The sequence below is a fragment of the Dunckerocampus dactyliophorus genome, chromosome 3 (genome assembly GCF_027744805.1).
Source record: "Dunckerocampus dactyliophorus isolate RoL2022-P2 chromosome 3, RoL_Ddac_1.1, whole genome shotgun sequence".
Classification (NCBI taxonomy): Eukaryota; Metazoa; Chordata; class Actinopteri; order Syngnathiformes; family Syngnathidae; genus Dunckerocampus; species Dunckerocampus dactyliophorus.
In genome coordinates, this window is record NC_072821.1 from 31,843,685 (window position 1) to 31,870,124 (window position 26,440).

Below are 26,440 nucleotides of genomic sequence, written 5' to 3' on the forward strand. Positions count from 1 at the left end.
TAGGGAGAAGTGTGCTGGCCAGTGTCAGAAAGCTTGGTCTCAGTCGCAGGTCATGGGTCTTGCAACAGGACAATGACCCAAAACACAGCTAAAAACACCCAAGAATGGCTCAGAGGACAACACTGGACTATTCTAAAGTGGCCTTCTATGAGCCCTGACCTTAATCCTATTGAGCCTCTTCGGAAGGAGCTGAAACATGCCGTCTAAAAAAGGCACCCTTCAAACCTGAGACAACTGGAGTAGTTTGCTCATGAGGAGTGGACCAAAATACCTACTGAGAGGTGCAAAAGTCTCATTGACAGTTACAGGAATTGTTTGATTGCAGTGATTGCCTCAAAAGGTTGTCCAACAAAATACTAAGTTATGGGGTATCATCATTTTTGTCCAGGCCTGTTTCATGAGTTTATTTTTTTCAATAATTCTGTTGAAGCATGGTTGAAAAGCAATGTTTGACGTTCATTGCTTACATTTTATAGAATTTTTATCTATTACTTTTTTCAGATTCAAGTTATTTCTGTGATCATTGTGAGTTTTTCTTTCATTGAAGGTTACCAACAATTTCGTCCACGTGTGTAAGTCACAGGATCAGTCAAACTATGAAAAAAGTGTGACTTATGGTCTAGAAAATATGGTAACAAAAATACTAAGTATAGCAAGTAGAACACTGGGGTATAATGTTGAGTGACACCTTGACAGACACCTCGGTCTCGCTATCACAGGAGAAGGAGGGGAGACAGCTGTGGTGGGGCAGGGGGTGGATAAGGTGGATGTCCCTGTGTCAAAGCCTGTTGAGGTAGAATATGATGAACTCAGCGCCTCATCCACGGACAGACTTCCCTTTAAAAACAGCCTAAGAAGAAAAGAACACATCAAATACACTGACATTTACTGTACATCTTTGCACATGAGGTCTATGTATCTCTCTATTATGAATTAGATTTCAAAGCTCATTTAACAGCCTCCAGATGTGTCATGTCTAACCTGCCGGCTCCTCTCATATCCCTGATCTCCACATTAAGAAAAGGCAGGAAGGGGTTTCCACAGAAGGGGCAGGTAGTGTTTAGATTAGAGTCATCTGCCGTCCAGCCGGCCATGATTTCCTCATCGTAGACCAGGCAGTCGCACGTCTTACAGCGCGAACAGCTTGAGATCAACAGCTGGAAAAGTAAACACAGCAATACAATAACGTAGTCCTGTGCTATTACTGAACTTGGCATCCAGAAGTGAAATTGTTGAGTTTAGTGTCACCACCTCCATTGCACAGTTATTGAAGATGCTGGTGTTGCTAGTGTAGCGCGAGGAGCTCAGGTCTGACTTGTCAAGGAAGCCAGGAGGTGAGAGGCCACAACCTGTGAGTTTATAGAAGATGATCAGAGTAGTTTTATTATTTTATTTAATAAACATTATAAACACAAATAAACATTGACACATGACTGACAAACATCATGCCAGATTTATCTCTCGGTCTTGCTGTACTCCTGAAACACGAAAGCAATATTTTTTAATGTACAAACTGAAACTCAAAGGCTGGTCTTACCAGGGAGCTGGGATGACGGTCTCCTGAGGCTTGAGCCTGTAGTGGGACTGTTCAGTCTACTATGGAAGGGGCTTCGTCTTGGACTATTTCGAGATCCAATTGGACCAAGAGGGTCGTTCTTTTGCGGGGAAACTGTGGAGCTCTTCGACTCCTTGTAGTGTTCCTCATCTTGCACAGAGAAGCAATCTGGATCGTCAACATCATGGCTGGACACGTTCGGTTGGTCACTCCGATTGTCCTGGAAGACATCAAGCATGCTTGAGAACAGAAGTGACAGCCACACAGGAACAGTACACACAAAAAATACATGCATGTACACTCCAACGTATTCATCCCTCATAAATAATAATAATGCATTGTATTTGTAATGCCCTTTTTATCTAACGATCTCAAAATGATATCCATGATATCCAATTGCAACGTTTACAAACTTGCAGTCGTTTATTGCAATAAAATTAGGGTCGTCAAATGATTACACATTTTAAATCAAATTAATCAGTTTTCAAATTAATCCGTCATGATTAATCTCCATTTGCAACCATGTGTGAAATATGCCAATTTTTACTGTATTTTATATACAGAAAGATAAATGAGACAGGACGTGATTATATATATATATATATGTGTGTGTGTGTGTGTGTGTGTGTGTGTGTGTGTGTGTGTGCATTGACAGCTCCAAATTAACAGAAAATTGAAATCACACGTCTGAAAATCTATTTACCTAACACCAGTTTCTTTAATGGTAGCAGAACATTAGAATCACACTTTAACGGTGTTATTATGAGCAAAAAAAGTGTTGCATTCAAAGACAACATGTAATTTAAGTTGAATTCACATTTTGAGTGTATTTTCTGGGATTTCCGAGCATACCTAAATGCACCAAATTGTATTTCCCAGTAAGCGTTAGAAAGTGAGTGATAAGAATATCCACTTTTTTTTGTATTTCTTTTATCTAGACCACACAAACATGCATAATAACGTTGTGATGTTCAGAGTGTCCGTGAATGCACCTCATGGTCGTCTAGTGACATTGAGGAAGTGTCGTTCCGATGACGAAGATGTGTTTGTGAGTTGGAGATACACATACAGTATGGTGTTGGAATTGCTCTGCTGTTGATGTGTTCAGGTCAGATTAAAGTTATAAAAGAGCGTCAAGGCTCTGTGGGAGGACGCTATTATGCCTCCGTCTGCCGTCATAACAGAGCGGTGTGGCTTGACATGATCCCCATGCGTTAATTACGCTACAAATTTTAACCTAATTAATGAAATAAATTAGTTACCACCGTTAAAAGACTTTTTTTGGCAGGCCTAAATAAAATGCAATGTAATTGGCTATCGATTGAAAAGTTTATGGAAGTTACATTATGGGTTTAATCATTTTGAATGCGACTGTTGATAGATTAAGAGAGACCTGACTGAAAACTGTAAGTTTACCTGTACAGTACACTTTCCAAAATACACAATAATGGGATGTACCTTGGTTGGTGTGGTGTACGTAGATAGACGTGTGTACCAACGACTAGCCTTCTCTGCCACGCCTTTCCCCGCAGAGAACATGCTGGTCTTGAAAACATCCAGTGTTGGTGTTAGTAGTGTGTCCAAAGCAAAAGAGGAGGAGGATGGTGAAGGACCTGCGGTATTCGTCCGGCTTGTCTTCTCCCGGTAGGGGCTGAGAAGTGGGCTGGGACAAGGGCTAGGGGTGGTGCTTGCACTGCGACAGGGTAGTGATGACCACTTATGTTGCTGTGGGATGGGCTGGGAGGGTGAGGGAGGGTGGTAAGTGCGAGACTTCGACACCCGTGTGGTCCAGAGTGGGGAACTGTGGGGTAAGCTCGCACTACGAGATGAAGAGCGGTGAAAGATGAGTGGGCTGGCTGGGTCCTGTAGGTCCACACTTGGTGTACGGCTACTCAGCGGGCTCCCCATGTGCTTCATGTACAGCTCAATCTCCCTTGCCAAATTCCTGTTGGCAATGGGTGTGCTGGCGTCCGTCTCCTCTGGGCTTGGATCCTCCTTTTGCTGTACCAAATGAGACTCTGCTGCAAGCAAGGATAGAGGATCATTGCCAGTCTCAATGCCTGTGCGCGTCACGGTTCCTCTTGATGTCAAAGTGCTCACACCACAGTAGCTTGCTCTGCGTTCAATAGGATTCTTTTGAGAACTGCAGGTTTTATGATAAGTACTTCCTGCGTCTGTGGTAGTCTTGTCCAAATCCAAATCCTCCAAATCAAAAATAGCCTCTATATTGTTTGTGTCCTCATCACTGGAATCATGTATTTTTGTCTCATCTCCATCTTTACAACACCTGCTAACTGAGGAAGCCTCCTCGAACCCATCCAGAGCCAGTGACCGAGGCCTCTTGCGCTTACCGAAGTTGGCATTACAGAGAATTTTTGCATCAGCGCCAAGATGTCCTGCAATTTTATCTGGGTCAGTTTCTCCCTGGCTCAAACCCAGACCGAGAACAGCAGTCCCGCTGCCACAACTGCTGACTTTGTCGCCACTCAGCCGCCAATCCAAAGTCGAGTCACTGCTGCCACTGCCAACCACTTCTTCCAGGGTGCTTTTGTGTTTCCTGAGCAAGATATTGGTTTGGACCTCACCAATCTCTTCCAGTGAAGAAGTGAAGAGAAGACCTGCAACATGGTCTGAAAAGGACATGTAAACACTAATTAATTCCAGCAACACACACATAAAAACCACTAGGGGTCAGTATTACTCTCCAATCACCATTCCAGGGACATGAGATGGAGCCTACCCAGCTAAAAGTTTGGGTGAGAGGTGGGGGGTACACACTACCACTCATGAAACACCACAATCCTGTCTCACCAAGTTTAGTTTTACCTGTCCTTGCAGATGTCTTCGCTCTACATTTGGAACTGTCGTAGTGTGAATGGCTGCACACAATGCCATGGGGATGCAAGGAGGTATTAACATCCATGTCCAACTGAGGTAGACAGTCTTTACTTCCCTTGATGCTCTCCGTTTCTGACACTACAGAGAAAACAATTCAAAATCGTATCACAAAATATAGGAAAAATTGTCATTATAAATGATGCACAAATATAAACTGATGTCAGATTAAAAAAAATACTACTACTGACAAGAGCTGCAGTCACTCTCTTCCTTATCAATCTTGTCACGGAGAGAGTCCTGTGCACTGGTGTTGCCTCTGCGAACCTCCTCTTTGGACAGTGAATTATAACCCAAATCTGACTGATGTCCTGGAAACAGAGACAAATAGCAACATTTTATGATGCAATAGACACAAATATACAGTAAATACAAGGGACACGATACCAGTTTATCTGCATTGGGGGTGTTCCGAAAACCAGTCAGTATCCGGTGTGACCACCATTTGCCTGAAATATCGTGTACGCCGTTCCAGAGCATCCCATGCTCGCTATCTTCAAAATGCCATCAATAAAATGCACCTGTTTGTGGTCCACAGCATACGTGCTTTCCCATACCATAACCCCACTGCCACCATGGGCCACTCCATCTACAACGCAGGTGCACTTTACTGTATCGATGGGGTTTTGAATGCACAGATACTGTGTGTGATGAGAGCCTGAGGACAATTGCTGTGTCATTCATCAACAAGCATCACCTCATGTTGCACGCTCCATGTTACAAAGATCTGTACACAATTCCTGGAAGCGAAAAACATCCCAGTACTTACACGGCCAGCATACTCACCCGACACCCACTGAGCATTTTTGGGATACTCTGGATTGGTATATACGGTATTTGAGGCAAATGGTGGTCACAGCTGATAGAGACTGATTTTCGGACACCTCCGGACCACCTCCAATACAGTTAAACTAAACATTTTGGAATGGCCTGTAATTGTGGCCAACCTACAGCACACCAGTGCAATAATCATGCCGTCTCATCAGCATCTTGGTGTGTCGCAAACACAGATTTCGACAGATTTGTGAACAATATTAGAGAGACAGGCATTTTGTGTACATAGAAAAGTTTTCATGAGTTCAGCTCATGAAAATGTGGAGCAAAAAACAAATGGGTTGTGTTTATATTTTTGTCAAGTGTACAAATCATAGTAATGTGAAACAGAAATCCAGAAAAAAAACATTAATAAGGTTTTAAAATTAATTAGTATTGGATTGAGTGGATAAACCATTGTTCACAAGCACAGAGGTCAGACTGTAGTTGGTCATCAGAGTTAAGCACATCTCAGGAGGGATTTTGGTCCACTACTCTTTAGGGATGCTTTCTAAATTCTGATGTTTCAAGCCTTCCTGAGCAGGAGGAACCCTGTGAACACTACAGGAAGCCAATCCATTGCGATGAAGTGCGGTGGAGACTATGACTGCGTTTACATGCAGTCAATATTCGGGTTAAGGTCAATATTCTGGTTTCTAAAACATTCGGAATAACCTGTTTACATGCGTGACGTGTTTCGACTTCCGCTTCTTCCTGTATCCAAAAACAACAACAACACTGGCACGGCGGATAATGAACGCCTTTGTTGGCGTTTTGGTGCTGGTACTGACTCACCACCAGTAGTTGACACTGTTCTGTTTCGCTTTCTTCATGAATGGAAGGCGAGAATGTGAAGAAATAGGAAATGGAGCCGGAGCTGTGCCATCCATATCCATGCTATATACCCAGAGCCCTTTCTCACCAGGCTTCTTCCTGAAGGGACGGTGCTAATTTGTGTGCTCCATGGGCACGTAGTCTGCCTGTGGGGTCCTTAAGATTGCAGATTGGTAGGCAATTGCACGGTAACTGTTGCTAATTGTGCATACTCATATACAGGCTGTCCTTGTGTTATGTTCCGTGTTACGTTCCATGCGTTTCGTGGTTATAATGCACTCCCATAAAATATTAATACTGCACAAAAAGTTAAGTGTGGGCGGTGGAAGAATATGTAGTCGCACACTACAGCGTCACACATTTGTTCTTTTTAGTAAACTTTTTCATCTTCATTGTGTATCTTCTAATGGCAATGAGTCAAAAGAATAGAAAGTGAAAGAAGACATCGTAAAATGTCATGAATATGGAGAGGCCAAGCCCCACAAGGAGAAATATTCTTGAACATGTGAAAGGATCTGCTCCTATGAAATGGACAGTGATAACTAAGCACCATAATGGGTCTCATTATTGACACTTCTTTCTCCCTATAAGCCTGTCTCTCCCTCCCTTGCAACGCCCTTTCCAGTGTGATAAAAGCTGTTGTTTTTTTAACACTGTTTCACTTAATTCTATATATGTCCCTCATGTCTTCTGTGTACAGTGTGAGTGACTTGAGTGTTTATTTAGGTGTTTAGCTAAGTTCCGACTTACACTAAAACTTGTCTTAGAACGCCGTCATAGGAACGGAACTTGTTCATAGACAGAGGACCTCCTGTACTGCATGAAAATTAAATGAGAAAAATCTTAATAACGGTTCACATGGTGACAAATGAGAGAGGAAGGAAACACAATGTAAATTTGACAAAAAGTGTAAAATAACTAGGGCTATCAAATGATTACACTTTTTAATCAGATTCATCACATTTCAAATTAATCAATCATGATTAAACTGAAATTCAAAGAATGATAAAATGGCAGGACATAACACTAGTCTCTTTCATAGTAGCAGGACATTTGAATCACACTTTACCCGTGCTATTATGAGCAATGAAGTGTTGCATTCAAAGACACGTCATTTCAGTTGAAGTCACGTTATGAATGTATTTTCTGGGATTTCCCTAACATGCATAAATGCAGGAAATTGTACTTTAAGAGTTTATTATTTACTTTAAGAGCATTAAGAGTTACTAAGAGAGTGATAAGAATAGCCACTTGTTGTCTTTGTTTACTTAGACTACACATACACTCTTATGAAAGATGATGTTGTCCTGTTCCGAGTGTCGGTAGATGAACCCCGCTGTCTTTTGGTGACAGTGAGGAGTGTTGTTCCAAGGGCAAACGGACTAGAGATGTGTTTGTGAGTTGGAGATACATACATGGTGTTGGAATTCCACTACTGTTGATGTGTTCAGATCAGAATGAAATTGTAAGAGTGTCAGTGTGAGTGTCAGGGGACGCTACACTGTGCTTCCCCTGTGTCATGACAGAGGTGGGGCTTGCCATGATGTGCATGTGAAAATTACGCTAAAGTTTTTAACGTAATTAATGACATAAATTAGTTGCCACCCTTAATGTGCTATTTGTGACAGCCCTAAAAACAATGTGCCTGTGAGGAAAATATGGAAGTTGTACCTGTGCTAGATCCATCATCAGTGATATCTGCTGCTCTGCCCTGCTCATTCAGGTGAGTGTCAGCAGTGCTATCCAGGCTGCCATGACTAACAGCGTCCAGGTCACTGCCATCTGTCAAAAATAATAATAAAAATAACATAAAACATTTGTTGTTCTTTTTTTCAATTTAATTTATTCTACCAAAGCAACTCAATCGTCAATGAAGTTCACATTAAAAAAAAAACAAAAAACAAAGCATAGAAAATGTCAGATGATTGTGTAGTTGTTGAAGAAATGATCAGTAAATGATAATCATTAACAAGCATTTCCCAGCGTTGGTTACCTGACAGCAGGCTGTGAGTAACAGGGGCATGTTTCCGTAGTGACCGTTTAAACTGAGCCACACCCAACACCACATTTCTCAGCTTCATCCACAGAAAGTATCCTCCTCTGGTGCTGGTCGGCCAAGTGCTCTCCAGCACTGCCTTCAAGTGAAAAGAAAGAGAGGCAAAAAGGGGGGAAAACAGTGTCAGCAAAAAGAACCAAACAATTTGTCTTACTGTGTTTGGAAGCGTCCCTCACATTGACAAAGCAATAAGCAGTTGACACTTGGATCTGGAATTACCCAAGACAAAATTCCAACAGACATTTCATTTGTTTTGCTATTCTGTCTCGCTGTTAAGATAAATCTACCGAAATTCTGGACTGTTGTCCAATTGCCTCGATTCATTCCTTGCGGATTACCATGACCCAGATGACTGAGAATCTACACAGACAAAAGTGATGGTAGTCATAATTGTCACCTTCCCCACATCACGCACACACAGCAGAGGCTTTACTTGTAAAATACTGCATTCTCCGGAGTCGCTTTTTTTTTTTTTTTTTTCCATAGTTTGGCTGGTTCTATGAATTAAACATAAAAAAGTGCTGCTTTATATAGCAGTGAATGTTAGTATTGTGCATGAATTGCTGCTAGCAAAACAGTGATCGCGGACACTCGGTTTGTAGCAGTCAATCTTTCAGTAAGTAAGTAAATCCGTATGTATTTTACTAGATCTATCCTACATATCTTAGAATAATACCATGGAATTTAATGCCAGGGCTAGATAAACAGCGATTGCGGCTCACTGGTCTTGTGGTGTATTTTGCAGGGTGCATAGAGCTGTCTGTCAATCACTGCCAGTCAAACAACACACGTACCCAGTTTTTTGTGTCAGTCATCACAGCACAATATCAGTGAATGTTATTGGGGGTTTGCTGTGCCCTCATGGCAGTGTCTGTTCGAGTCCCGTTTCCGGAAAAGTGTTCTCATTGTGATGACACAGCCAAGATGGCAGCAGTTCGGAAAACTCGCTGCGGGGCGTGTCAAAATCACAACTTCATTTCACTCGTATTTTATAGTTGCTTATTGGCGGATTACAGCAGTAAGACTAAAACATTTTGTTAAGTGAGCATTTTCATTTCGTTATTGTTTTTTTTTTAACTTTTTAAACATTTTTTGGTGTCGTGAGCACTTTAAAGTGGGGTGGTGGTTGTGGGCATACAGGACGCGTTTTGTTACCGAATGCTTTCTAATAGGGGTGTAACGATTCATCGATACATCGATGTATTGATGTCCTATGGACCAACTACATCGATCTTTGTTTAGCAAAGTTTCCATTCAGGATGACATAAATCGATCTAACATCGTTTAAAAGGTAATCAATCGATTGACTTGATACTAGGAAATAAAGCACTGAATTTTAGCATGGCAGGCTTTATATGGATGGGTTTTTTTTTTAGCACTTTTTATGATAAAGACGTTAAACTCGTGTAACAGTTTGATTTGGTGTAAATTGATTATTCTTGCCGGTAGAGTGGGGTGCACAGATTACGTCATGTAACGACGACATGTTGCGGTTACCAAGGGTTACAGTGTGGTTGCCACATTGAATAAATGGAGCCAATACGTCCGCTCCAAAGAGCACAAGTTCGTTTTTGTCCTGTAAAGAGTGACTCTAGACACCCTACACCTCGGATGCTACACACAATTCAGCCTGCCTGTGATGTCATCGCCACACTTTATACTAGATTTATACGTATATACTTTATACTTATATAGTGTTGGACCACATCGAGTCACATCGAAAGTTAAGTCCAACTTTAAGCCTTTCAAACTCATTGATCGGAGCTTCATGACAAGATAAAAAGGTATGGAGGATATAAATTCACTTTAATATCTCTGTGCAAACAAAATTTGATGGTGCGAAATATGTTAATTTTATATGTTAATTTTGCCCCGGAATTACTGTGTACATGCAATTTGTAATGAGGCGTGTGTAGTGAGGCCTACGTGAAATGATACTTTATTTTCTTTCCTGGACTTTTTGCTTATCAAAAAATGTAAATGGCTACAAACAAATGTCACAGCCTAAATTATTATATATTCTGTAATATGGTTGTCCTTGCCAAGGTCCATGGGCTGTTGATCACAGCTTTTGAATTGTTTTGGATCGTATCGTTCTAAATAAACCAATGTCGTCCTTGAATCATAACGGCAACCAAAATCGTACTACAAATCGAATCGTTATTAAAACAAATCGTTACACCCCTACTTTCTATTATGCTTCTGCCTTGGTGGCAGTATGTCTGTAAGTCGTGTGCAAATATAATTATAAATTTAAAATGTGGTATTTTAGACAGCAGTGTTGTTTAATTAGGACACTAACGATGTCTAGCTTGGAGATTGTAGCCACTCACTAAATACACACGTATGATTTTCAGTCTATTTTAATTGATTTGTGAATACAAAAATCTACTTTTTGTGTTGTAATATGGCTGTTTGATACGTTTGTACACACAGGGATGCATCCAAGTGTCGTGTCACTTATTAAAAGTGTCTTCTTCAAGAACATCCTGACATTTATTAAACAGGTATGGTTTTATTACGTCCATGTACTTTAAAAGATGTTGACTAATTTGAGCTTCTGTAGCTTTTAGTTTGTCTCTTTGTTGGTGTAAACATTGCCCCCTAATTTTCTTCTTTTGTCAAGTTAATGTTATTAAGAGCAGCCACGACACTTTCTAAAAAGAAAAAAAGCTTGCTCTGATGATAGTTCTGTCAAATACTGTGCAACTTATAGTGAGGAGGGACTTATAGTCCGGAAAATAAGGTATATATTTTAATTGAACATTATCAGCCAGAGTAGCGCATTTTATCAGCCATCAATACGCATTTGGTTTAATTTGTTTGCGCATACGAGTATACTGTACGTGTACCTTATTGTAGTAGCCATATGTGATCGCATTGGGGTGGACTCCAGCTTTCTTCATTTCAAAGAGGACCCGGACTGCAAGGACCGGCTGACCATATTGTCCACAAAGCTGCATCAGCACTCTGTAGCACACCTAAAAGAAAATAGTGAGGCATTTATGTTGAAGTTTAAAAAAAACGTAATTGGTGAGTCAAAAGGTACATTTTAAACACTATTACAAAAAATAAATTAACATTATTAATGTTAATGTCAGTGTAAATGACCTCATCAGGTGGCTGCAGCTTCTTGGCCTGCATCTTACGGAGGACATCATAGGCGGTCCGAAGCGCTCGCACCTTGGAATGGCAAACCTTCACATATGCTGGCAGACAGATAAACCAGAGGCCGTAACAATGGCGGAGCAGGCACATGGACCATAGCTGGGGGATGGAGGAGTACTTTTTGGCTATTTTCTGGGCTGATTTAATCTCCTGTGGACATAAATGAGGGTGGAGAGAAGTGCACAAGTTATTTAGAATAGAACGGACATACATCAAGGGGTAATGTGCTTTTCACAAGTGGGAGGATCAGAATAGAATTAAAAATTCAAAGTTTGTTTTATTTAGCAATTAATTTATCCACCAAAAAGTTATGAGATTGATGTAACAGGTTGAAAGGCATGCTCCTGTGGTGTTCACCTGCTTACTACGCCTAAACATGGGTGCCGGGCTTGTGGGGCAGCTGTGCCTGGCGGTGAGGCGAGAGGAAGGGGTTTGAAGCCCCTCCACTGGGTCAAACAAGTCCAAACTTAACACTGGGAAGCCATCATACCTGATGAACAACATACATAAAGAGAATCTTGTTCACTTGTAACATTCTGCAATAATTGATCCGATCAGCTAATCATTTCCTAATGCTTATCCTGTTCAGGTTCTTGGGGGAGCAAGGGTCTACACCAGGACTGTCCAAAGTGCTTACTGGGGTTCATTTGCGTCTCGCAGATGTTTTTATATTTGCCCTCAGCACATTCTACAAATATAATTGAAGTAAACTAAAAAAACAGCAAACAGCATCAAAAATGGAAAAATGAGCAGCAATTTCACATAAATAAAGTCAAAATATTAAGAGAAAAAGTCAAATTTTATGAGGAAAAATAACATTTTTAATAGCATAAAGCTGAAATATTAAAGAAAAACATTTCTTAAAAGGTCGTAATATTATAAAAAAACAAAACAACAAATAAAGTTGTAATTTTTGGAAAATTAAGATTGCGGAAAAAGTTACGTTCCGAGAATAAAGTCAAAATATTATGGTAATAAAAGTCATAATTACGAGAAGAAAATTACAGTTGAAATGAGCGGGGGGAAAAAAACAGCTGTAATTTTACGAGAATAAAGTCAAAAAATAATTTTAAAAAAGTCATTCTATTGAGTGAAAAAAGTTGCAATTTTACAAAAATAAACTCAAAATATGAGGAAAAAGCTATTTTTGTAGCATAGAGTTGAGACACTAAAGAAAAAGTTAAATACAAATACAATAAAGTTGTAATTTTTGGAAAATTATGTTGGGGGAAATTAATAATACAGGAATAAAGCCAAAATATTATGACAATAACGTCATAACATTATGAAAAGAAAATTTACAAATATTAAGATGAAAATTTTAATTTAGAAAATTAAAAAAAAATAACTAAAATGGGAAAAAAAAGAAAAAAGAGCGAAGTTGATACTACTAATACTCTTTTTCAGCTATATCACAAATCGGAGATGTGTTTTCTTGAAATATATAACTTGTAAGCATATCTACTTACAAAATATCAAAGTGGCCCTTGCATACTTTCATTTTTCACTATGTGACCCTTGATTGGAAAAACATATGGACACCCCTGGTCTACACACAACTTAATTTAAACTGTCTGTCAGAGAACCATTCACTTCACGTTTACTTTACATTATTCCTATTCATCTACTACATCGTCCCTTAAATCAGATGCATTGTATATTTAACCTTATGGACAATTATTCGGTAGCTCAAAGTCAATATTGGCAACATTGCAACATAAATTGGTGCTGCACAATCTTACAAAAAAAAATGCGTCTGGCTTAAAATTGAAATTGAAATAGATTTTTTTTCCCCACAGCCACACGCACGTGCTTACGTTTTAAAGAAATCACACTGATTTGGTTTCACAGATTATCTCGAATGTGAAGCTACAACAAGTGTGTTTTCACACACAATAATTTTTATTTTGTTTTTTAATACCTGTAGCATAAGGGATGTACTTCCCCTTCAGGCAGAGAGGGCAGCTCTGGCGGTGTGATGAAGACTGTGTGCTCACTACGATGGGGTTCATCGGTCTCTATCAACCTAGCCTCATCTGGTCTCTCTCCATCGATCTGCAGATGAGTGTAAAAAACACATTGTTTACTATGTTCAAATGATGGTACAATGATATCTAAATCTATTACAGCTGATTGAAACTATGCATGCGACTTTTCCATCACACTTTGGAGTACTGTTTCTCTTTGTAGCATCAAGACCTGCATATTTTTTCTTTTTTTTTGTTGTTTTTTTTTTAGTCTGTTGTTGTTGTCTTTAGTCATTGTCTTTAAGGACAATCAAGCCTTTTTCTTTTCATGTTCATAGCTGACGAGGCACTGACTCCTTTGAAATCAAAGTGAATTTCCGGAAGTGAATTTCCGCAAAGTAGTATTCAATAATTGTAACTTAACTTGAGAATTTGCAAGCATCTTTACAAAAAGAAGCCCAAAGTCGCTTGTAATAGGTGAATCTGGCAACACTGGCTGAGATGCTTTGTTCATATGTGAGGTAAAATGTCAACCTGAAAAGCCAAAAATTCACCTGCACTGAAAGGAGCATAAGCGCCATCTAGCGTTTTGGGAGGCACACAGCGCATGGCCAATAATTGCAGTTGAGATATACTGTACATGTACATCCCTTCAACCTCTGCAGCAATGCTGGCAGCACTCAGTTTGATTATCGCTCACTTGCTACATCGTGCTTTTCCAGAAATGAATTAATAGATGAATGATCACTGTTTTGTGGTAGACAATGGTCTATTATTTGTCAAAACATATTGAAATACAAATGAGATAGAGTATTCTGATCACTAGGCGGAAGTAAAGACAAAAGATCGAGACTTTACATTACCTTAACATTGCACGAAGTCATAAAGTCAGCCGTGGCATGTCCGACATGATAAGAATGAAATAAAGTTCTCCCAACCCGTGTGGAAGTGGTCAGTTTTTGGCTTCTTAAGTTTAGGTGAAATAAATTTGAGGCTAACTGGTTAGCTTACTAGCTAGCAGCCGTCTCAAGCCGTCTCCCTGCAGCATAAGAGGTGCAAAGTGGTGTAAACAATGAATAATAGGAATGTAAAGGTGCTATAGGGGTGTTATTTCATGTCTCCATTGCTCTAATAGTTAAAACTTGTATTTAGAAAGTCATAAACAGGTTTTCTAAACTTACTTAAAAAATATTCTACTGAATCCTATATTATGGAAATTAATTTAACATGGTCTGGAACCAATTAACTGCTATAAACAAGGGATGACTGTAAACAGGGACGTCACGCTGTGATATGAAAACCGGAGAAACTCAACTATTTCATTAATCTGACGAATTTAGTGCATTGAAACGCCGTGGGTTATCATTAAACCAAAAATATTCCTTTTCATGTGATGACATTTCAGACAAAAGCAAGACTGATGCGCTAAAAGAAAGCTCGGCATGCTCAGCCGTACAGAAAAATTGATCACTTGGGGGGTATTCTGCGAAGAGAGTTTAGTGGGTTAGCGACCTGTGTTGAGTGGAAAGCCGGAGTTGCGTGTTCAGCAAAGGTAGCTCTCTTTTAAAGCAGCTGTATCACCATGGCAGCTTAGGCTAAGCTCATAGCCTGGCCGGGACCAGGTGATGTCCAGGCTTTCAGCTTAAAATCAGCAATGAAAGTGCCACTGTTTCACTGTTAAACTAATTAGGAGATGGCGTCACCATTTATTTAGAACCTATGAGGTTCCCGAGGGGATGTGGAAAAAAAAGAGCATTCCCTGATGATATTATCCGTCTATGAGTGAGTTACATTTTCAGCTGAGGGAATACGCTAGATATTTACACTCGAGCACCAGAAAAAAAAATGCAATATGAACTATTAATAATTAATGTTAGCAGATGTAAAGGTCATAGGAGTCCTTGCGTGAGTACTGAGCCTGTTAGTCTTCTTATATTACAATATTTTCTGGAGGAATAAGCACTCTGAGGCACCAATCAATGGCATTAAAAGACTTTTATTATAAAAAGGAAAACAATTTAAAAAGTTGCCACAAAACACGTCACATGCAAAACACTGCCATCTAGCGGTCACAAAGAGATAAAGCAGATTAAAAATATTTAATGAACTTATATCATCGAAAACGAAAGTTGGTGCTCCAATGTATTTATTTTTTAATGGATGATTTAATATGTCAAAGTTGTGCAGTTCCGAGCGTTGATAAATGAAAAGACTAGGGTAGGGTATGTTTTTTTTTTTTATAATAATCAGTGTTAACTTGCGCATTCACACGTTGCATGCTGGCATGCCAGCAGTCCTTCCGCCCTGTATTGGCGGAAACAGTGTTGCTTTTAGCAGTCATAATCTTTTGGGAACTCCTCATGAAGCGCCATAATGAGTACGTACAAATTTTTTGTAAAATACACTGGCTGGAATCGCTTCACTTTTCAGCTGAAGTAGAATAATATGATATCAAACGCCCCCTTTCACATGAACACGCACTTAGCACAAACTGGACTTGACAAATTCAGTTGATAACCACCGCAGGACCAATTAAGTCTGATTGCGGATGTTAGGTTTTGTTGAGTTGCATATTGAGCACAAAGCCCTTCAGCTACATATTGTATATTACCTTCCTGCAAGTTCCAGTAAATTATAAATACGATTACATCAAATTGTTGCAGTTGAGAATGAAAAGGAACACAATCATGAAAGCTCAGAAGAGAACAAATGGGTCAATCTAAAGCTTCTACTTGATGATAGTGTGTTTTGTTGTTGTTTGCTTGGGAAAATTCATCTTGGGAGTTACTAATAGAGAGAGAAACAAAATGGAAACCATAATAGTTGGTAAACAAGTCAAAACTGACATACCTTGCTCCCTTTGTCAGCGCTCCGCTCTGAGCAGTACAACTGCTCACAAATAAAAAGGTAGAAAGGACAAGAAAAGACAAGAGCGGAAAGGAGATTCAGGATGACGACTGTTTATGTAGAACATATTAGTATTATCGGTGGAGCACAGAAGAATCCTGGTAAACAAACACAGACCTCGCATAAAGATAGACATCTTTGATACCACTCCATTGGCAACGGTCTCTTTCGATAAAAATCACATTTAAAATTGGTTCTTTGGCTACTTCTTGCTCTATTTGTTATGCTTTACCGTAAACAGACTCCTTACCTCCATGGTCTCACCCACTTCAACCAAACTACTGGTACAAAAAAATTACATCTTTTCAAATTGTTAATTAATGCAGAAGCCTAACTAAAGTCCTCAATAAACTACATACACACAATGGTGGTGTGAAAAAGTATTTACACCCTTCCTGATTTCTTCCTTTTTTGCATTTTTGTCACACTTAAATATTTCAGATCATCAAATTTAAATATTAGTCAATGACATCAATGTCTGAACACAAACGGCAGTTTTTAAATGAAACTTTAAATAAAAAATCCAAACCTACATGGTCCAATCACTATTTCACACAGGGCCATCCATGTAGGTTTGGATTTTTTTCTCCCTTAATAATACAAAGTTTCATATTAAAACTGCATTTTGTGTTCAGTTGTGTTGTCATTGACAAATATTTAATTTTGTTTGATGATCTGAAAAATGCAAGTGTGACAAACGTATAAAAAAAAAAAAAGAAATCAGGAAGGGGGCAAACACTTTTTCAAACCACTAACTCTGGCACGCCCTTCAGGTAGCCATCATCTCACCTCATGTGTCTCCAACCTCCTCCAACAAACAACACTCCCTATCCTCTCACTGTACATCTCCTTCCACTTTAGATTTTAGTGTTCCATGTTATAATGGCCAGGCACATTTTTTACACTCGTCCTCATTAGGGTCACAGATGAGCTGGAGCCTATCCTAGCCTTCAACCATCCATCCATTTTCTGTACCGCTTGTCCTCATTAAGGTCGCGGGGGACGCTGGAGCCTATCCCAGCAAACTTCAGGCGAGAGGCGGGGTGAACCCTTGACTAGTCGCAAGTCAATCGCAGCATTTAGAACGTATTATTGTTTCCTATATTATGTTTGTCAACTGTATTAATATAAATTATTATTAGAAACTTACTTTTTCCACACAGTCGTCGAAGAAGGCCAGACTGGCGTCTTTGTCGCTAACAAAGGAGCATTCCTCAATAAAATGGATGAACATCTGGGTTTTGGTCATCAGGGAGTAGAACTTCTGGTGGGAGCGGTCACGGCTCTTCAGGAACCCTGGAGAAATGAATGTTGATATGACTCTCGACCAGAAGCTTTTTTTGTAGCCATTGACAAGCTTCTGTTATAACTCTGGCTGGATTTGTGACCACACTTTTTGGCAGAATTGGTACCGTTATTTTAGATGGGTTGTTTTGCTGGCACAGACTTGACTTTTAAGCGTAGTCCACTTAAACCTTGTGAAGGCCATTCCAGAAGCTTAATGTTGTTCTCTGCTTTACACTAAACTGTGTTCCACAAGCATCATTTTCCATACCTTGCAGGTCAAAAAGTGAGCTGGCATCTGTGGCTTTCTCCGATGGTGCCTGGGTAATGGGTCGCAGAAATGAACGGTAGCCCTTTAAAATGGCTGCCATGAACCGCAGAAAGGCTTCCTGGATCTCCAGCTCCACAGTATTGATACTCTTCCCACAGTTCAACTCTGATAAACCGCTGACGGTGAACTCTAGCAGGCTGTCAGGCTGGTCCTGACCTGTAGACAAAATAAACAGTAACTTTGGTTTCTGGTGCATGGATAATCTGGAACTTGTACTTTTGTTTTAGGCAGTTTTGTTTTATTTAAAATTAGAATTTGAGCCCCGTGCGTTCCACAAGGGGTTATTTATGTCTCTTGGAAAAGGAATGTCTGACTTACAACGGAGGGGGACAATTTTTCCAACTGAGATTTTTTTTAAATGTACTTATTCGATTTGTCCAGCTAAAGAAACAGCATCGTAATAAGGAAATCACATAAGATTATTACCTGATTTTAGTTCACTGGAGAAACAATACCGAACAAGTTTCCTATGTCCATAATGAAATGATTCAGTCAAATAATGTAATTGCTCCATCAGTACTCACCATCAACCAGTTGCTGATAGAGAGTGTTCAGCACATTCATTAGAATCTTACAAGCTTTCTTTGGTAAGATCTTCCACGTGAGCGCTCGCTTATCTTCATTACTGGAAAAGCAGACACATAACACAAAAGGCACATAACCTTAGCTCTGGAAGAGCTGAGGGGGCAGTAAAAACATGCACAACAGTTCTGGTCTGGGAGAGTTCATACCGCCCTAGGCATGGCTGGCAATGGATGAGGCCAAACAAATTATTTGAACCTAGCCTAGCCTCCCCTCAAGAACCAGTAAATTGCTTTTGCATTTCCTTTTAGACTGCAAAATAAATAAATACACTTTGAGTGCCTTGGAGATGAAAGACCATTTACACACTGATGATCTATCTGTAGTTAGTTGGCCACAGCTCGAAGGTCTTTCCCCTGTGGCCAACTAACTAGATTTGCCTCTGTTTGCGTACATTTTTCGATTAGCGTTCAATATTGCTATGTGAGTCCAACTGTGTTCTTAATGTTTTTTTTCTTTTTTTTTTTTAAATCAGAAAACGTTCCTTTTAACTTAAGACATTGAAACAGGAACCGAAAGTCTGTTCTGTCACATGTCAATGATGTCATCAGCGGCCAACTCTGCAGTTCTTTGCCACGTCTCAAAAATTTTAACAGAAAATATGTTTTTGTAGTTTTACACTGATAGTTTTACATTCTATGTCAAATGCCAGCACTTTGGCTCAATTTTGGGTTATTTTGCACCCGTGCATCAAAAGAAAAGTATACTTGTAGACTTGAGGCGAGAAACAAATGATGAATTCAACGAATTCAAGAAATAACACGAAGAATGTGTCAGTGATGTGCTTGCTGCCAAATTGTGTCTTTGGCAATAATCATCTGCATTTTCCATTTTTCTAGTATGCAAAACTATAACTCTAAAACTATAAAAACGTGTTTTGTGTTAATATTTTTGGCTTTCTCAAACAGATTAATTGGATTTATATTGTTGGGAAAAATTTATTTGGTTAGCGTTCATTAATGTTACAGTCGGCCATTCTGGAACGGATTAATGACTTTGACTAAGGTTCCATTGTATACGAACAGGGTAGCACTTCAGAAAGCAGTAGGGTGCACTCACTGGAAAATGGTGCTGGTGTCCAGATCCACGCAGCTCACATCTGGAGGGGGGTCATACAGTTCAAAGTAGCGAGAGTCCACTCCTACAATGAACGGGCATGGGGCACTCAACACATCAGCCAGTGCCAACGGGCACAGAGGAATATATGGGCATGGCCAGTGGAAGGGAAAGATCATCTGAAGATTACAAAACAAAAAGAAGTGGCATTCATTTTGCACAGCAGCGACAAAAAGCACTGTTTGCATGAAATTGAGTAGAAAAGCAGCACACAGCTACAGTAAGTTTGGAAGGTGGTAACCAGTCTTGCAGAGAAGACAATACCATTCAGTCCATCACAGTGCAGCAACTTACAGATACCAAAGCTTCAGTAACGCTGGTCAGTACGGCAGGTCGTAACGAATGGACCAGAATCTTTTGTTCAGTGACAGCAAACACCAGAAGAGTGACAGCATTCACCGGTCCCAGGTTCTGGAGCAACGTGGAAAATCGTCCACCACTTCAAAAAAATACAAATGCACACAAGTTTAATCAAATTCATAAGACAATAATTCTCTGAAAACTCAGTTATTTCTGTCTTTAGCGCTTGTGTAGACACATATACCTGAGTGGTAGAGGAGAAGACACTGGCTGGCTCAACATCAGGCTGTCATGAGGGGAAAGCTGTGCAAAAGGCAAAAAGTGAAAAAGCGGGATTAAGAACCCCTTAACCCCTTTTTCAGTTATAACATGCACCCTTTTGCAGGCAAAGCTTACCTGCACCAGGATGCGAGGCCTCTGAGAGGAAGGGAAGGGAACTTTGTGCATAAAATGAGAAATGTGCCTGAGAAAAACAATTAACATCTGAGTCCAAAAACAACAGGGGCGAGCTAAAGTTTCTCTTGATATAATCGCTGTAGACAATTATGAGCAGATGTATATAAGCATATAAATGATAAATATTTTATCATGCAACAGATAAACGGGACAATGTCAAACAAACGTAAGGGCTGTCATAGAACTCCTTTTAGCAGCAGTTTTACTTTGACAATCAAAAATATGGTGATGTAATGGCAGAGACATTGGTATAATGCCTTGAAAATTATACAGCAATGTTTCGTAACCAAATATAGAACATTTATTAGCTCTCACTTCTCAATGGGGAGGGCATGCGGGCCAGAGATGGAATAGCGATACAGGAAGGTGAGGAACTTGCGGAAAGCATCAAAGAAGGGCCAGTGAGAAAGCAGGCAGATGCATTTGTTGGTGTAAACAGAGCAGGTGGAGGAAGTTGTGCTGTTTGTGACATCAGCTGAGCTGTTGCAGGGGGAAGAGGGTTTGTGTGGATCTGTGTTTAGAAGGCCCAGCTGGGTGCTCTGTTGATCAGTCAGACACTCTTGTGGGTAGGGCTCATAGAACTGTATGGCAGCACCGTATACCTGGAACCATGAGATACGTACAGGATGTTGGATTAACAGCTCATCACGTGTGCTATTTACTGTCACAGTATAATACAACCAGTGCATCAGTACATTGACAGTATTTCCTTCCTCAAGACATCTGTGTTACTCACCGAAAAGAATCAAACCATACACATGCAAGAAGGGACGTCAGAGTGACAGGGTGCACAAACAGTATGAAGGCACCCTTGAGCTGAAGTGGGTTGGTGCCTTGCTCAATGGCAACTCAGGAAGCAGTCTAGCATCTCTCCAACGGCTAGCTACATTTTTTTTTGCCCCAACAGCAGGGCCCTCTGGTTCCATAAACTTTCTTGTGTCTTCCTTTTATTGATTGAGCTACTAAAATGTAAATAAATGAACGTAATTTACTAAATAATATATTTGAGAAATTTACGTTTAAATCCCTAGGTTGTAATCCCTAAGGTTGCCGCTTGTCATTGAAGGATGATGGTGGACTTGCAGCCAAAGCAATTGAGAACCTCTGTCCTACAATATATAAAGAAGGTCAAGTTAATTTTTAATTTAAGTTATTTATTTATTTTTTACTTTAATGTTTAAGGACATTTTTCATATTTTATTTATTTATTTATTAGGGAAAACGCATATTAATGGTAATAGTAATGGTAATGGTTTAATTCATCCTGAACATGCATACAAGTTACACCGGAGCACATCACATAGCACAATACACAATTTTGCATGTCCAAAAATGCATATTAATGGACATCTGCCACCAATACAGATGTAAATATGCCACACTATAGCCCAACTGCTAGTTTCCATCTTATGTCCCCAGGCAGGTAACACAGAAATAACAATAAAAAAACAACACACAATACACAAAAGACAAGAACAAACACATAACATTAAAAGGCTTAAAAAATTTTTTTAAAAAAAGGTAAAAGTGGTCATAGACTTGGTTTTGTTTCATCCACTTTTTGGGATCGGTTTTGAAGACTGTGTATGTCTGAGAATCTCTTACTGGTAAAGGAAAACTGCACTTTTTTTTTTAATTTTGCCCATCATCAACAATCCTTATGTGAGACATGAACACAAGTTTTTCCCTTTTCCGTGTGTTCTAAAGAGAAAGTTTGAGTTTGGAACAGTTAATGCTAGGTTCTAAATCATCCCTCACACGTGCATAGTCGAAGGTTGTGGCAATAAGCTGAGAAGTTGGTCAATTTTGAGATCCCACACGCTACCAACTAAACATCCGGACAAGCTTGCTCTCTCAACTTAGACTCTCAACTTAGAACTGACGACATCGCTAGGAAGACTCATCTCGATGCACAAGTCTTATGGTGAAAGATACAACAAAACAAAACTGATTTTCCAAAACAGTGCAGTGATGAGATAAAAAAAAAAAAGTTTTATGAAAAAGAAGCTTTTTAAAAAGAGATTCTATGGTTTGTAATGCAGTATTCTATGTAAAAAAAAAAAAAAAAATCATTCTGAGTGTAAAAACATCCTTGCGGCAAAAACATCGTTGCAGCATTCAGAGCCATAAAAAGTCCTACCTGTCTAAAGTTTGAAACATTAAATGCCTTTGTGATTTGTTTGACATGTTTTTTTGAACGTTAATGTCAAGTCCAACATCAAGCCTAAATATTTAAATTCACTAACTAGAAAGGGTTCCACACCTTCCAAGAATATATTGTAGCACTCTAGTTGGGTTGCTTGCTTTGTGAACATCATGCAGACTGCTTTCTTTGCGTTTAGTTGCAGACATGATTTGGTGACCCAATTTTGCACTTGAGCTATTGCTGATGTTAAAATTTGTGATGCTGTGTGAGGGTTCCTTGCATGTGTAAAAATAACTTCATACATCTGCACATTAACAATCTGACACACTTCAGGCAGGTCATTTATCTAGACTGCAAATAAAATCGGCCCCAAAATGCTGCTTTGGGGGACCCTGTTGGACAGTCAAGGTAATTACATTTAGTACCAGATACCGGTGCATAAGCCGCTACTTTTTTCTTATGCTTTCAACCCTGCGGCTTATACAGTGATGCGGCTCATTTATGGCTAAAAGAACCACAGTTCCCATTATGCTTAGAGTGCACCTTCAGGAAGTAGTGAATTGCGTGAGTGAAGTGGACGCTTGGGCGGATTTGCCATCGGCAAACGCATGCAATTGCCTGGAGCCCCGAGCTTTCTAGGGCCCCACCCCAAATGTCCCATGAAAACTGAAAAAAAAAAATTTTTTCAATTGAAAGTACATATTACTGTTTAAAGTCTTAATTCACGTGCTTAAAACTACATCAAAATATGTAATCTATCATGATCGCTTCGACTGCTCCCCTGTCCCTTCTCATGCGAAGGACTATTATTCACATCTTGTTTACATGACAGCATGCTATTTCTGTCTGTACATCGTTGCATGTTTACAATTTTCCTGTGCTCTCCCTATCGCATGTGGAGGAATGATCACATTACTTAAATGATACGTCTTTATTATGACTACAGTATTTTGTTGTGGGTTGTTTTTGAATCTTTGCTTTCTATTATGAAAGGTTGTGACTAGCAAATATAACTGGAGGAGCGATTGCAATACCAGTTATAGAACCACAGACACCAGCCTGAATGTTCCTTCGGATTTAATTCTAGCGTGATTTAACGTAAAACAGCGTACGCATTTTATGTATCACATAAATAAATACAACTGAAATGCTCATTCGTTTCATCTTTGGTAAATTTGTTTTTTGAATTGTTGGAAGTGTTTCACGATTTGTTGAAGTGTTTTTTGCACTTCCTGGCCGCCGACAAAATGAAAGGAGAATGTACCCAATCTTTGTATCGGATAGGTCAAAACGTTATCACTTTCTGTAAATCCGGGATTTGCTACCTTCCCCTTCCGGTTTGGGTAATCGTCATTTGTTTTGTACTTCTCACTGTAGGAAACAGATTGGGAAAGATGTATTTTTTTTGTCAGAGTATGAAGGCTTCATAGACTCAAAAGCTGGCTCCGCAAGTATACACATATCTCAAAATATTTCTTAAAATAAATTGATGCTCAAAAATCAGGCAATTTATTGCATTGACCCAACAAAACTCACACTCGGGATGTAAAAGATTTCACCCTTATCACGACAACCCCTTCAAAATGTGCCTCAGTATAGGTGTAAGGTGAGTGGCAGCCTTTTGTGATGAAGCAGCAGATGTTTGCTGGTTTCAAACAAAGAAGCAGTGTGAACCCATCCAGACATCCATCCTACCTTCTCTCCAGAGGCTCCAGTTAGGACAAAAGTAGAGAAAACAGGCAGGGAGTATTTGGCGTTGATTGGCCAACACTCGATTGTGGCTCCCATGGGGAGGCAGAAGAGAGGAACAGATTCTGGCAGTGGGAAAGACTCATAATTCTCTTCTGGATATCTGCAGAATAATCCTTAGTGGGACAAAAATAAAACAAACAATCCTGTGAATGTCATTTCGTGCACTAGACCTGGGAAAAATGTAGAGCATTACTTCAACCACAAAAGATAATGTATGAGGCAGAATAAATGACAGCCTTTGCAAGAGTCAGCCGTGCACAGTAATCACATATTTGGGCATTTCCTTGGATAAGAAGTAGCAATTGTATTTGTGTTTGTGTGATGCAATAAGAAAAACCTACCAACAATTTGTTATTATATACATACATTCCTATATCGTAGTAAAACGCACTTAGTTCAACTACAAAGACAGACTCAGGACAAATCTGCTGTGAAGAACCTAAAAAAAAATCTGTATAATTACATACTTCACTAAAATATACAGTTGAAATGTGACAAGAAAAATTACAGCTCTGTTGAGGCAAAGTTAAAAAAAAAACTGCTGTATCGTGACAAAAAGACATTTACGTTTATGTAAAAATAACTTTCAGAGCGGTGGTGTATAGGCATGAGCGTCAGACTGTGTTGAAGTTAATAAGGTCTATGGTATGGGTGTCCAAACTACAGCCTCTGGGTCAAATGTGGCAAATCTATCCATTTTTAATTGGCCCGTATCACGTGTGTGTGACGTCAGCTAGCTACTGTAGAGTTATTGCGTGTTAGCATGGTTAGCAGTGGCGGACAGCAGCTCCTGTATGAATGTACACTGCGCCATGGCAGTAGTATTCTATTACAGCGGCCACTAGGTGTAAGGAACATTTTACTGATGAGACAATAGCCACTACGTATCCTGTCAGTGCTAACATGTGAGCCTATGTAATGTCTTTATGTCTAAGACGTCTTATTTTCTATTAATTATGTCAACTATATTGGGTAAAACAAGTGTAAAAGTGACTATTGGGTTGTTTTAATGTGTTTCATGTTTCATTTGTAATGCTAAAAAAACCCCCACACATTTAGAAGGTCTGAAACATGCTCTTTATGTTCTAACTACAAAAATATTTGATTTATAATAAATAAAAAAATCCTACTTTGTGGAAATTCTGGTACAAATAAACCGCAACAAACAAGGGGTGACTGTACTTATCTGTTTTGTACATCTTTGTTTAGACATTAGGTGGAGCCACTGTCTTAAACAAGGAAGAGTCTCCACAATGAAAGTGATCACAAAATAAAATTGTTTAGATTAACCAAAAATGGCGGAACAAAAGAGATTGCAAACGATAGCTATGTGTGTCAAGCCGTATTTACTTCCGTAAACACACGGCTACGCGTGTGACGTCGTGTTTTGTGCGCATGTGCATCACTTCCCTCCTGTGCAGTACTACAAGATACAAGATACAAGATACAAGAGAGTTTCATTGTCATACGATAGTAAGTAGCATGTATAGCAGTACCACTGGCTGTTGCATGCTTTGAGGAACAAAAGCAAGGCATCCACTTTTTGTAATGTAAAATGCAAATCATTCAATAACTGGGGTGTCTGAAGAGCAGTTGGGTCATTGGCGGCTTGCAGCTTGTTTTTTTTATTGGGCCAACAAAACAAATTTAAACAAAAGAACTCCAGCAAAAATGCAGAAAATAGAGCTAAATGCACTATGTGAAGAAAAACAGCCTGAATGGTGACACTGTTAAATCATAACACAAAGCTTTGCCTGTAATACTTTTGTTGAACCTTTTTACAAAATGTAAAAATATATACATGTGCAAACATCAAAGTGGCCCCCACATCCTTTTGACTTTTCAGTATGCGGCCCTCAGTGGAAAACGTTTGGACACCCCTGGTCTATAGGCACAACAACACAACATTCCAACACATTTGACAGAACAACAAAAGGTTAATGGGTGTTTTTGTGTGTTTTCTGCTCAGTTTGCGATACGATGTCCCATTATTGTACAAATGGAGACAGATGTCGTATAAGCAGGCTTGCCACCAAGCTCAAATTGCTGCAATATGGATTTCACTTAGTCTGGGAAATTCTGAATAAACTTTACTCATCAACAGCTTTAATGAGAAACAGATATCCATGTGCAGTGTTATTTGCTGTCAGTTGAAGAAAGAACCATTTCCGGGGTACTCCAGCAACTTGACAGATTTTAATAGGTACTGTCAAGTCTGTCATATTACTGCTAACAATATGGCAACCATTTACACTATTTAGAAGGGCAGACCAGAGAG

The 26,440-nt window shown here is 39.5% G+C and overlaps 1 protein-coding gene across 8 annotated transcripts in view; it reads right to left on the bottom strand.

The window, feature by feature from the left end:
- The window catches only part of LOC129178024 (C-myc promoter-binding protein-like), a 47,869-nt gene that overhangs the window by 7,681 nt on the left and 13,748 nt on the right, over positions 1–26,440 (bottom strand). For 5 of the 8 annotated variants that reach the window (XR_008569735.1, XR_008569734.1, XM_054769673.1 and 2 more), the window contains 23 exons: positions 24,106–24,275; positions 20,580–20,866; positions 20,205–20,271; positions 20,053–20,111; positions 19,803–19,947; positions 19,452–19,627; positions 18,335–18,435; positions 17,751–17,966; positions 17,346–17,491; positions 16,139–16,177; positions 13,243–13,376; positions 11,679–11,811; positions 11,265–11,471; positions 11,006–11,134; positions 8,091–8,232; positions 7,769–7,879; positions 4,642–4,761; positions 4,382–4,531; positions 3,014–4,185; positions 1,538–1,775; positions 1,252–1,349; positions 982–1,157; positions 689–850 (listed from right to left, as the gene is read on the bottom strand). Coding sequence is in view for 6 of the 8 variants with exons in the window: in XM_054769673.1 (XP_054625648.1) it covers positions 689–850; positions 982–1,157; positions 1,252–1,349; positions 1,538–1,775; positions 3,014–4,185; positions 4,382–4,531; positions 4,642–4,761; positions 7,769–7,879; positions 8,091–8,232; positions 11,006–11,134; positions 11,265–11,471; positions 11,679–11,811; positions 13,243–13,376; positions 16,139–16,177; positions 17,346–17,491; positions 17,751–17,966; positions 18,335–18,435; positions 19,452–19,627; positions 19,803–19,947; positions 20,053–20,111; positions 20,205–20,271; positions 20,580–20,866; positions 24,106–24,275 (4,378 nt within the window). In the remaining 2 variants the exon portion in view is untranslated. The remainder of the gene's footprint in view (positions 1–688; positions 851–981; positions 1,158–1,251; positions 1,350–1,537; positions 1,776–3,013; positions 4,186–4,381; positions 4,532–4,641; positions 4,762–7,768; positions 7,880–8,090; positions 8,233–11,005; positions 11,135–11,264; positions 11,472–11,678; positions 11,812–13,242; positions 13,377–16,138; positions 16,178–17,345; positions 17,492–17,750; positions 17,967–18,334; positions 18,436–19,451; positions 19,628–19,802; positions 19,948–20,052; positions 20,112–20,204; positions 20,272–20,579; positions 20,867–24,105; positions 24,276–26,440) is intronic. The other 3 variants (XM_054769675.1, XM_054769674.1, XM_054769672.1) reach the window with 2 other exon arrangements.